The 12437-nt window shown below is 46.6% G+C and overlaps 1 protein-coding gene across 1 annotated transcript; it reads left to right on the forward strand.

Moving 5' to 3' along the window:
- Positions 1–7556: 7556 nt before the first annotated feature.
- On the forward strand, positions 7557–8333 carry LOC130027656 (centromere protein V-like). The gene is made up of 2 exons (XM_056118504.1): positions 7557–7684; positions 7736–8333. Exons 1-2 carry the CDS (start codon positions 7557–7559, stop codon positions 8331–8333), a joined length of 726 nt encoding a protein of 241 aa, XP_055974479.1.
- The last annotated feature ends 4104 nt before the right edge of the window (positions 8334–12437 follow it).

Below are 12437 nucleotides of genomic sequence, written 5' to 3' on the forward strand. Positions count from 1 at the left end.
TCTTAATCTCCCAGGTATTACAAAATCACAGTGTTCTTTTACATCATTTCTCTGTTCGGTTGTTTTTAGGCATAAACAATATGTGTTACAGTGCATTTGGCATTTATACCATACTGAAAGAATTGAAAAGAAATCATACAAATTAAAAATTTTTTTCCAGAAAGCACAGGGCAAGACAAAAGCAGTGCCTTCAGACAATAAGCGTTCTAAAATATAATGCCGTCTGTATCATTCAGTACAGCTGACTGGGAGCCCTAGATTACTGTTGTTGTTTAAAAGTAACTTTTGAAAAAAAAGGAAAGATTATGAAAATTGCAATGCTGGAAAAAAATAAGGAAATGTGAAAATTAAATGACTAAGACAGCTTTTAAGGAGCAATTTCCCCACTGTATATAAAGAAAAGCTTTATCACCAACTGGAGTACATGATGATTTTGTGGTCTCTTATGGTTTCTACTAAAAATAAGAAAGATATCAATGTAATAGAAAATTTTACAACGTACGAATTGTTCTAAAACTGAAAATATACAAAAGCATGCCAGCATAAATATGTTATCCTCTAAGTCTTTCATTATGTGGCAGCTTCTAAAACTCTGTACAGCATTAGAGTGCGTACAGATGCATTTCAGTACTTAAAAAATTTGACAAGTGCTAACAAGGCCAGTAGTCAAAGGGATTGCATCTACAGTTTCAAAAATAAGCATATATATCCTATCATATCCATCAATAATAGCAAATGGTTTACCTCCAAATACAAAATTATATGACAACCTATGGTTGAAGGAATGTTCAGTTTCATTTGCCAATAAATTGGTTTTTCATAACTTGCATCAAGTTTAATTTTAAGTAAATCCTTTTATATGTAGATATTTTGTTGAATTTGTAAATACACTTAAAGTGTAGATGCTATATGCTTTTAGGTGTTATATACAAATATACATGCAAACAATATTATGTTGTGCCGTATAAGAAGTAAACTAATCAATGCGGTGCATGGAATTAGAAAAACATCTGCTTAAATACCTTTTGGGTGACTTCCCCTTTTGTCATGAAACTGAAATAATGAGCTGTTCTCCATATTGACAGCAGTTTTCTAGGTGACATTTTCAGAGCTTTGCCTATGTGGCTCCCTCAGCCTTGTCAACTGGCATTTTTAATAATGTAGGTAAAGCACAGTTTAAGGAAATTCTCGGTAACAGTGACCCAGAATACTTTCATGTATCCATATTTGCTTTTCACAGATCATTCTTTCTATGGAATTTTACGAAATAGGCTTGCTTTGGTATCAGAGAGCACAAGGATAAGAGTGACTTTAAATTTGCCAGTGTTTTGGGGGAACAATAAAAGTACAGTTTTACTCTTCCATAACAGTAGATGTTAAGTTTATCTGTGCATGAAGGGGTCACTTCTGTCATAGTGCAAATGATTTTTGTATTAAGAATTGAATGTGGTTTTAAAAGTCCCTCTTTTGTAATTGATCATGTTCCTAGTGGAGTGTGATTGTCCAAGTAATGGATATGTAACCGTACAGGCAGATGTGACTGGACTTCCATCAAAAAGTAACTATTAAACACTTTTGACCTCTTTGTGATTTTTAACTTTTTCAAACATGTATTTCATAACATTTTAAAATAGCACCGACATTGCTGTTTTACTTTTAAGATCCAAGAAAATCAGACAAATCTCAAGTCCGTATAAAACAAGGGCTAATGGAAGCTGGGGAGATGGTACAACAGGTAGCGTGCTCGCCTTACAGCAATTCACCCAAGTTTAATGCCTGACATGGCATATAATCCCCCAAACCCTGCTAGGAGTGATTCCTGAGCACAAAGCCAGGATTAAGTCCTGAGCATAGCTGAGTGTAGCCCCAAAACAAGTAAAACAAGGGGGAAAAATAGAAACATCAAAAAGTTTTCATGAAAAGTAGTAGTAGATGTAGCAGCCTGTTGAGAAATGGCCCAAGACTCAACAGGACCAGAAGCAGAGATCCTCTGCCCATTTCCCCCATCTCCAGTAACCCAGGGATCATGCCCATAAGCCACCTTCTGCCTGTTCCAGACAATCTCCTCATCGGCCACCATCCATATCACATGACTTTTTCTCCTGGAAGGAAGCAACATGACGCCCGCCATAGCCAGGCCACCAGACTCTGCACCAGGCTGTTTCACCCGGGGCATCCCAGAGGGTGAGAGCCCTCCATGCCCCAAGGGACCCAGCCCTGGCAGCCCAAAACCTCTAGAACCCAACCACTGCCACACTCAAAGCCGTTCTACACACGTTCAGGCTGAGCCTTACGTACAAGTGAATGTATTCCTGGATCGCACAGCTTTGAATGCAACACATCCTAAGACACTCCCTACCCATTCTCCATATGTACTACACCACACCTGATGTGGTTCAAATAGTAGGCAACCAATCATAGAGGGAAATATATGTATATGCATATATAAATAGTTTCAGATATATATCTGAAACTGTCACTGCTCTCCGGTTGTTCATCAATTTGCTCAAGTGAGCCCAGCAACATCTCCATTTTTGAGACTTGTCGTTACTGTGTTTGGAATATTGAATACATCACGGGTAGCTTGCCAGTCTTTGCTGTGCGGCGAGATTCTCTCGGTAGCTTGCTGGGCTCTCCGAGAGGGGCGGAAGAATCGAACCTGGCTCAGTCGGGCTGGCTGCACGCAGAGCAAATGCCCTACCTCTGTGCTATCGCTCCAGCCCATCTGAAAATAAATATATACATATGTATATATTCGAAAGTTCACATCACTCAACCTTTAACAACATGTTAGTGATATTCTAAAGAACGTCTTAATGGCCCCTGCCAAAATAGAACAATTGTCACACTGTCTCCTCTATGGATACTTTTTTGTAGCATTTTCAGCAGTTTTCCATAACAAACAATACAAAATATCGATTGTCCTTTGGGAAAGGGAATGGGACTTGGAATGCAAACATCAAAAATTTGGTGGTGGGAAGGTGTAATGGTGGTGGGATTGGTGTTTGAATATTTGCTGTAATCAAATATTGTGAACCACCTTATAAACTAAAATATTTTTTAAAAGAAAAAAAAGAAAGAAATGGCCCAAGAAATCAGGTGCCATTTTCTTTCCCCACTGTCCACGGGCCTGGCTCCCCCCTGCTAGCCTATACCTCTACCCACCTCCCCAGCACAGGCAACTTGAGTTTCCTTCTTAACCTCTACCACTGGATTTACATGTTAATTTATGAGTGTGCCCTGTATGTGTCCTCTGGTCCCTTCTCTCCAACCCTGTCCACATCTCAAACCTGTCCTGTCTGTAAACAGCCACAGCCCAGCTGGTCCCTGACTTCCATCACTGGCCCTTCCTCTCCAGCACGCATGTGGATATTTGGATGACGGCATGTGAAAGAAGAGCAGCAGTAAAATGCAACGTCCATGCTATTCTGACCAAACACACCTTACATTTCTGAAGAGAAATTCAGTCCCTAGCCCACATGAAACAAGGGACCTCAGCCTGCAGCCTCTGCAGACTCTGCTTAGTCGCAGGGTCCAGGGGATGGTGACACGGACCGCAGGGAGCACTGGTGCATCCATGCTTCTCGTCCCAACCATCTACGATGCTCTGGTTTACTTTTAATTTTGTTAAATAGCCATGATTTACAAAGTAATTGATAGTTGAGTTTTAGCCATATTGTTATCTAGCACCAATCCCATCCCGTGTCAATGTCCCTCCACCAAGGTCCCAAGTTCCCTCCTGCTCCACCCCAAACATGAAACCTTAACAGGCACATTTTAAAGTTTGGTTGTTGTAGTTGGGGTCTCAAGCATGCAGTGACTCTGGTTTATTTTTAGCAACTGGTTCTGGAAAGAAATGAGAACTGATAGTGTCCGTCCCTAAACCAAGCAAAATCTCTCTCCTTTTTTCCCTACAAATTACCACCAGAGGGCTCCCATGTTTTACTCAGTATAAAGCAAACCTCAGGAGATTTAAATCTGGAGAAATTGTAAAACTTCTGTGGCGAATCAGATGGACAGTGCAGAAAATGACTGCCTGCTGCACTAGCAAGCAGGGCGGTGGCAAGAATGCGGTTGGCCACACTTTTGTTGTTCACAGCTTCTGAGGAGTGTCATCTGTGTTCAGAGAACCTTCTCTTGGCTTTCCCACCAACATATGAAGAAACTCACTGTTTCTCCCTCTCTTTTTTTTTTTTTTTTTTTTTGCTTTTTGGGTCACACTCAGCGAAGCTCAGGAGTTACTCAAAAATTACTCAGAAATTACTCCTGGTGGTGCTCGGGGGAACACATGGGATGCTGGGAGTCAAACCCGGGTCAGCAAATGCCTTACCCGCTGTGCCATTGCTCCAGCCCGTTTCTCCCTTTCATGATGGACCTCCGATTATCATTTTTATCCTCTACTTCATGTTCATAATTAAAATAATACCAAGAAAACTAAATGAAGATCATCACAGGATATCTGTCAGACCAGGAATTTTTTGTTCCTTACATAAGTGCAAAATTTACCCCATCTGCCCTACAATCCCCCCCACCGCCCGCCCAGGCCCCTATTTAGCTACTGACTGTAGCTGTTATCTCAATGAATGAGTCAGCAAACCATTTTTCAAGTCAGCAGTTCTGAGTTCCTAATAACTGCTCCCCCCCACCACCTACTGTATCTCTGATGTAATTATCCCATGAAGCCTGGGCGTGTGAGATGTTTGAGTTCCCCAGATGATTCTCATATGCAATCAAGAAAGAAATCAATGTAAAAAAAAAAAAAACATTGTCACCAAGTTTATGTGTGTGCCTGTAAGTATTGAAGTATTTGAATCTATTTCTTCTCACAAGGTGATCTCAAATTCTCTTGGTATTTCATTTTTAAAGAGAGAAAATGGGTCCTTCATCTATGATTGGTTAGAATATACAATTTGAAAGTAATTTGGTAGTTTCCTATGTCACATCTATAAAGGTCCTCCCGTTGTTCATCGATTTGCTCAAGCGGGCCCAGTAACGTCTCCATTGTATCCGATATGCCAAACACAGTAACACATCTATAAGACCCAGAAATTTCACCCTTTAGGGATATGCTCAAATGAAAAAAAATAGGTCAATACCCATTGTAGACATGGATTCATAGAGCATTCTTTCTACGGAATTACAAAATAGTCTTGTTTTATAGAAGTTTTAATCATAGTAGTCAAATACTGATCCAAACGTTCCTGGATAAACAAAGTGTGATTTAAATATGAGGGTTGGGGCTGGAATGATAGCACAGCAGGTAGGGCATTTGCCTTGCATGCGGCCAACCCGGGTTCGATTCCCAGCATCCCATATGGCTCCCTGACCACCACCAGGAGTAATTCCTGAGTGCAGAACTAGGAGTAACCCCTGAGCATCACCAGGTGTGACCCACTATCACTGTCACTGTCCTCCCGTTGTTCATCATTTTGCTCGAGTGGGACCAGTAATGTCTCCGTTGTGAGACTTGTTACTGTGTTTGGCATATCCAGTACGTCACGGGTAGCTTGCCAGGTTTTTGCTGTGAGGGTGAGATCCTCTTGGTAGCTTGCTAGGCTCTCCAAGAGGGGCAGAGGAATCAAACCCGGCTTGACTGATCTGGCTGTGCGCAAGGCAAACACCCTACCGCTGTGCTATCACTCCAGCCCCAAAAAGCAAAAATAAAGAAATAAAGAAATAACCATGATGGTGTTTCCATAAAATTAAATGGAATACTATTTTAATTGTTTCAGTACTAATAATGCTATAACATAGAAGACCCTTCAAAACATCATTCTGGGTTAAGGAGATATCCCACAGGATGAGAGTTTATGCCTGGCATGCAGGAGGCCTGAATTCTGCCTTCCAGCATTTGAGGCTATTTTACATAGTCCAGCATGGCTGTGGAGGGCTCCCCAGCCCTTGGCCTATGCAGTCCTGTCTCACCGGCCCAAGAATGAACTCTGGCCCACGTTGCTGGGTTTTGTGTCCCCAGAAGTGGCCTGAGCTGAAATAGGCTTCCAGAAAAGCAAACAGGAACTGGCAGAAGTGTCTTCTTCTTGGTTCTCTCTGGTCTGCCTGCCCAAAGGAGCCGCATGGCAGGGTGCTGTGGGCTAATGACATCTGTCTCTTATTTCCTTCTCCATGTCTAAAACACAGGGTCATGATCTAGGTCAGCTTTCTAGAAAAGGTCTGCAGGAAGCTCTTCCACCCAACCTAGCCCTGCAGTGGGCTAGACACGCTAGGCATCTGACTCTCCATGTTGGTTGTAGCTCTCCTGGGGGGCAGTCTGAAATAGGGGACCCCATGTCTTCCTAACCTACATGTCCAGTGGCAAGGCATCTTGCAGTCTTTTATAAATCCTTAAGTTCTGTGTTTCCACTTTGCTCTAGCCCTTCTTTATTTGTGCTCATTTCTCTCACCCTTTTGCCTTCCTTGCTTCTCCCTGACCTCTCATCATTGCTCTCCTGGATCAAAACAACACCCTGTCCCAGTCTTTAATTCCTCATCCAAAAGGGAGTCTAATTTACAGCCCAGCGAGACTCTTAGTACATCCAATCTCAGCAGAGGAGACTCTGGCTAAAGGAGTCATAGGTTTTCCTCCCAATCCCAACAGCCATTCCCTGAGTTTTCCCTGAAATGACAAAATTGCATATAGCAACATACCTCCTCTAACCTCCAATCTTCCCACTTCAGGGCCTGCCCTGCTTGCTGTTTTCCACACTAAACATCACCCAGGGAAAGAGGAGGGTTGGCAAGCTTTATCTCTTAGGGATGAGGGGGGACTTTCCGGACTAGAGCAATGTCTGTCTGTGCTCCCCACAACTCAGCTCTGGGGTAGAGTGTAAACCGTGTGGAGTGAGGATTTAAAGCGTTGTAAATCTGCTGCAACAAACGCATGTGATGGAATCCCCATAAAACTTCCTCAATCACAGCCGTGATCTAGTGCCTCATCCCTGGTGGACGGGATTCATCTCTCCACTAGAAAAGCCCTGGGAGGAGAGCCTGGGGCTGCCTAGAAGGAAATGAAGGGAAGCTACTCTTGAAGAGGGTTGCCCGAACCCCCTCCTGCGGGTCCAAGTCCAGGGTGCGGGAATGAGGGTGGCTGGAAGTTCCAAAGATGGTTAAGCAGGGTGCACTCCCCTGTACAGTCTCGATCTCGTTCCCCTGGGCTGGATGGGAATAAGCGAAGGAGGCAGGTCAGGCCCATCCTGGGGGGTCCAGCCAAGCGGGGTCCAGGGTGGGTGGGGCTCCGAGTGGGCGTGGCCAAGCGGCGGCCCCGATTGTGACGGGCCCCACGTCGGAACCCCAAGCGCTCGCGTAGCTGCCTGGGGCCCCCAGCCTGGGCAGGTGGAGCCCGCGGGACGTGCGCTCTGGGTCAGGAGGGCCTCCAGGTGTTTGACGGTGAAGCATGTCCCGGGCCTCGCCGCCGCCGCCGCTGCCCCGCGTGGGAAAGGCATGAGCTGCGGGCTGCGCGGCGGCTGCGCGCGCCCCCACTGAGCAGCGCATCCCTCCCCTCCCGGGATTGGGGGGGCGCGCGGTGCGGAAGGCCCAGGCAAGGGTCCCCCGAGCTGGCCATGGCTCCCGGCCGTCGCCCCTCGTGCCGGCGGCTGGAAGCGGTGAAACGGGGGCGGCCCCGACAGTCGGCGCAGCCGCGCGCGCACAAGACGGGGCCCCGGGAGCCGCCACCGCCGCCGTCGCCGCCGTCGCCGCCGTCGTCGCCGCCACCGCCGCCTCCTCCGCCGCCGCCTCCTCCTCCGCCGCCGCCGCCGCCGTCCGCGCCCCCGTCGTCGCTGCCGCGGCCCTCGACGCCGGCGTCCCCGCGCGGCCCGTCGCACTCGACGGCCTCCCTGGGGGACCTGGGCGAGCAGCGCGAGCGCTGGGAGACGTTTCAGAAACGGCAGCGGCTGAGCTGCGAGGGCGCCGCCAAGCTGCTGCTGGACACCTACGAGTTCCAGGGCCTGGTGAAGCACACGGGCGGCTGCCACTGCGGCGCCGTCCGCTTCGAGGTGTGGGCCAACGCCGACCTGCGCGTGATCGACTGCAACTGCAGCATCTGCAAGAAGAAGCAGAACCGCTCCTTCGTGGTCCCGACGTCGCGCTTCAAGCTGCTGAAGGGCGCCGACCACCTGACCACCTACACGTTCAACACGCACCGGGCGCAGCACACCTTCTGCAAGCGGTGCGGGGTGCAGAGCTTCTACCGGCCGCGCTCCAGCCTCAACAGCGTGGGCATCGTCCCGCACTGCCTGGACGCGGGCACCGTGCGCAGCGTGGTGGTGGAGGAGTTCAACGGCGTCAATTGGGAGAAGGCCATGAAGGAGTGGAAGGCCAAGAACGTGGCCAAAGAGTGAGCCGGGCTGTGCAGCCCGGGGCTGGAGGCGGGGGTGGGGGCAGAGGGTGGGAGGGGGACGTGTGGTCCCGCCTGCAGCCTGCCTGGTGCAAGCTGCTCACTAAAGCGCCGGCCCACGCCCACCTCTGACCAACCTGTCCCAAGGCAGCTCCTTGACCTTCCTTAACCCCCGATGGTGATGTGTGCATCGGGTGACATCCTTCCTTCTCTTCCCAACTTTTATGCGACCTTTCAAAAAATAATCATAAAACGATTTTAGCCTTAGAGGCAGAAAGTGGCTCCTGGTGTATCTGCTTTTGTGGAAGTGGAAGTGGATGCCGATAAAGGGAAATGCAGATGCTGCTAATTTAGCTGCTGCTGCTGCTAATTTAACTGCTGCCCTCCACCCACCCGCCCCCACCCCACGCCCATTCATATTCACTGTCCTTGTAGGAGAAAATGGGCCCTTTGCCCTAAGCCAGGAAACATGTGAAAATACGTGACTATGAAATGATCCACATTAAGCTTTCTTAGGCCGGGTCTTCTGCCCATTGGTCTGAGCCAGGGTATCCTTCTCCACTTGTGAAGGATCTGGGGGGGGTGGGGGCTGTGCCTAGTGACTGCCCGAAGCTAGGGGAGGAGGCAGGAGGAAGTTACCAGGTACCGCTTCCCAAAGAGGCATGGTGGTCCTGAGGAGCGTCTCTGGGAAGGTTCCTCAAACCAGGGCATTGCAGAAACTTGGGCACAGACTTGCACCAGAGAGGGACTTGCCAGCCCTCTGTTTTCAAAAGAACTCAGTAGCAGTACCTGATATTCAGGGGAAGTGGGTAGGGTTGCCACTGGAGCAGATGCTTAGTTCCCAACCCCCAGTGTGTTTGGTCAGGAGACCCCAGAGGCATAGTCAGGACCAATGATGCTCGGAAACTGGCCATATGAGACTGGATCTCGGGTCATGTGATGACAATTGTCCAGGCACATTGGTGGTATAGATCAGAGATTTTTTTTCTTTTTTTTTTATAATTTTATTTATTGAATCACCAAGAGAGCAGTTACAACGCTTTCAGCTTTAAGACTCGGTCATATAATGGAACACCCATACCTTCACCAGTGCTCATTCTCCACCATCAAAAATCCCAGTATACTCCCATTCCACACCCTCCCCCTACCTGTGGGGCAGATGATTTCCACATTACTCTATCTCTACTTTGATTACATTCAGTATTTTGACACCAGACCCATTATTATTTGGGATTTTACCCCAACACTCAGATATGCTGAAAAGTCAACACTAGATAATTTGTTTTCTATTGCTGGTTATGAATAACATATGGTGTCACGTGGCTGCAGTAGTAACTGCGCAATTTTGGAATTCCGAAGTTTTAACAAGTCTGGAGGGATTTCTGACAAAACCTGCTGGGTTCCAAGATTTGTTCCCGAGTCTCTGGTATCATGGCCGTTAAGCAGCTTGATCAGGAGCCAGAAAGGCCGTTCATGGGTGGCGACTTGGGGTCTCATTGGGATGGGGAGGAAAGGGCCGGCTCCACCCCCATCCCGTGAGGCCCATGTGTCTTGTCACTGTGGGTCCAAACCTGACTGCCCAATGGCCTCTGGAATATGGTGGCCACCGAGCCATCTAGGGGGAGCAGGTGGAGGGACAACATCCTTTTCCCCCTGAAGCAGCCCAGCAACAGTAACCTACTGCAGGGTCTGGATGCATTTCTGCCAAAAGCCGCTGGGCTTCAAGATTTGTTTCTGAGTCTCTGAGAACATGGCTGTTAAGCAGCTTGTAGATAAGAGATTTTCAAACTTATTTAGCTTTCCCTTTTCAGAAAAAAAGAAAAATTACTCAGACCTCCTTGGAAATTAAAGTGTTCCTTAATTGTACCCAAGGCTACTACCATCTCCGCAGGATTGTTTTAGTACCCCCTGGAAGGTGATATCTCCTACTTTGGGAAAGACTGGTACAAGTGGTCTGAGGTGTGTGCAAATTTGTCCAAACTTTCATTTATATAAGATCATGGACACTTTATCTTATTCAATGAGAATATTAAAGTCATGTCTAGTGCCTTATAAACTCTGTGAGCAAGCTCATGGCACAGACTGGGATCTCAGTTTTATTCAGCTAAGCTTGGTCTCATTTTATTTTTTTTTTTATTTTTTTTTTAATAATTTATTTATTTATTGAATCACTGTGGGAAAAGTTACAGAGCTTTCGGGTTTAGGTCTCAGTCATGTAGATGCCGAACACATTTCCCTTTACCAATACTCATTTTTAACCCCGAACCCCAATAGACCCCCACCTCCCACCCCTCCCAATTCTTGTGAGGCAGATGAGTTCTAGTTAATACTCTATCTACTTTGACTAGATAGATTATTTCGATAGAAGATGCACAATTATTGTTTAGAGTTTACGACCCACCCCCCCCCCCAATCAGACCTGCTGAAACAGCGTTGTGAAATGATTTGCTTTCTACAACTTGGTTTAAGAATAAAATGATGTCGCGTGGCCGCGATAGCGGCCGCGCGGTTTTGAATTTCTGCTATTTTACTTATTGACCCTGGAAGAATTTCTATTAAAAGTTAGCTAGTTAAGAGATTGGTTTCTGTGCCCTGGAGTCGTGGCCGTGCCGGAGAGCCGCTCGTGGGGGGCAGCTGGCGACCTCGGTGGGGCGTGGGGGACGGCCCACAAAGCCCCCCTTCCCATGAGGTCCCCGCCGCTCCCCCGAGCCCGGCTCAAACCTGCTTTCCACAAGGCTCCCGTGCGGCCGCCATCTTTCTTTCCAGAGACCACTTGGTCTCATTTTAAAGTGAGAAAAGGAAAGAAGGGGAGAGGGCAAATTTGGAGGTCTGAATTTGTTGCTCTGCATTTCGTTGCTCCATGTAAGAATAGAGGCTTCCATAGAGTCATTTTTCCATCTTTGCATGTCTGATGAATGTCTAGTTTTAGACATTCAAAAATGTCCCTTTATCCAAGGGAATGTGTAAGTATCAGACTGTCTCAGGACAGTCTCAAAGCAATCAGAAATACTTGGTGACCTCATGTCCAGTGGCTAGGGATCTCCAACAGGCCCTTTGGCAATAAAAGACTATAATCATAAACATATCACTGAGGAATAAAATGTTTTCCCCCTACATGACCTTGAAAGAATAATGTAAATTACATGGAACTTCAACAAAAGGTGCAGTAGTCTGACTGCCCCAGAATTTTCATGTCCTAGTTTCCTGAACCCTGTGAAAATGCTATGGTCACGTGATAAAAAAAAAAGGCATTACAAATGTGACTAAGAATCTTTATATGGGATGTCATCCTGAGTTGTATTGGTGATTCTATATTAGTTACCAGGGTCCTTATACATGGGGTCAGGGAAATCAGTTTGGCAGTAGGAAATGTGGGGTAGGAGGCAAGAAATTTGAGTGGGGCAAAGAAAGGATGAGGGATACAAGCAGAACTAAAAACTGAGAGGGGCGAAGGATTGGGTTCTCAGAGTCTCAATGGGCCAGTGTTGCTGACAGTTTGGCCAGCCTTATGAGGCTGACCTGAACTTCTGATCTAATAATGATAAGATCATTTTTGGTGTTTATAAGTCACTCAGTTATGATGCTACATTACAGCAGCAAAAAGGAAACTTAGATAATAGACAGCAAGATCCACAAATCCAAAAGGTAGTGACTGACTGATGATAAACCCACAATCTCAGTATTGGGGGAGGAGAGAAAGAAGAGTATGATGTCATAATGTGTTAAATTGCTAGGACTGTCATAACAAAATACCATGAAATGAAAGGTTTGAGTAGCCAAGCTCTATTGACTTTGGTTTCTAGAGGACAACTGTTCAAGATTAAGGAACCCGCAGAGCCATGTCTCCTCTGAAGATATAGGAATGGGTCTATATCTACCAAGATATATCTGACTACCCCAAGATTTAGGTAGTGCCTTGACTTATGGATGCAAGCTCTTTCTCATGGTATCACCCCTTTGACCATGCCTTTGTCCAAATTAGTCCTTTGGAAACAGAACCATCATATTGGACTAGGTATGACTATATTTTCCCCGGTATGACTATATTTTAATTACTTGCCTTTGCAGTCATATCAATCCTAAATAAAGTCACAACCTGAAATACTGG

Source organism: Sorex fumeus, unplaced genomic scaffold (genome assembly GCF_029834395.1).
Source record: "Sorex fumeus unplaced genomic scaffold, SorFum_2.1 ptg000037l, whole genome shotgun sequence".
Classification (NCBI taxonomy): domain Eukaryota; kingdom Metazoa; phylum Chordata; class Mammalia; order Eulipotyphla; family Soricidae; genus Sorex; species Sorex fumeus.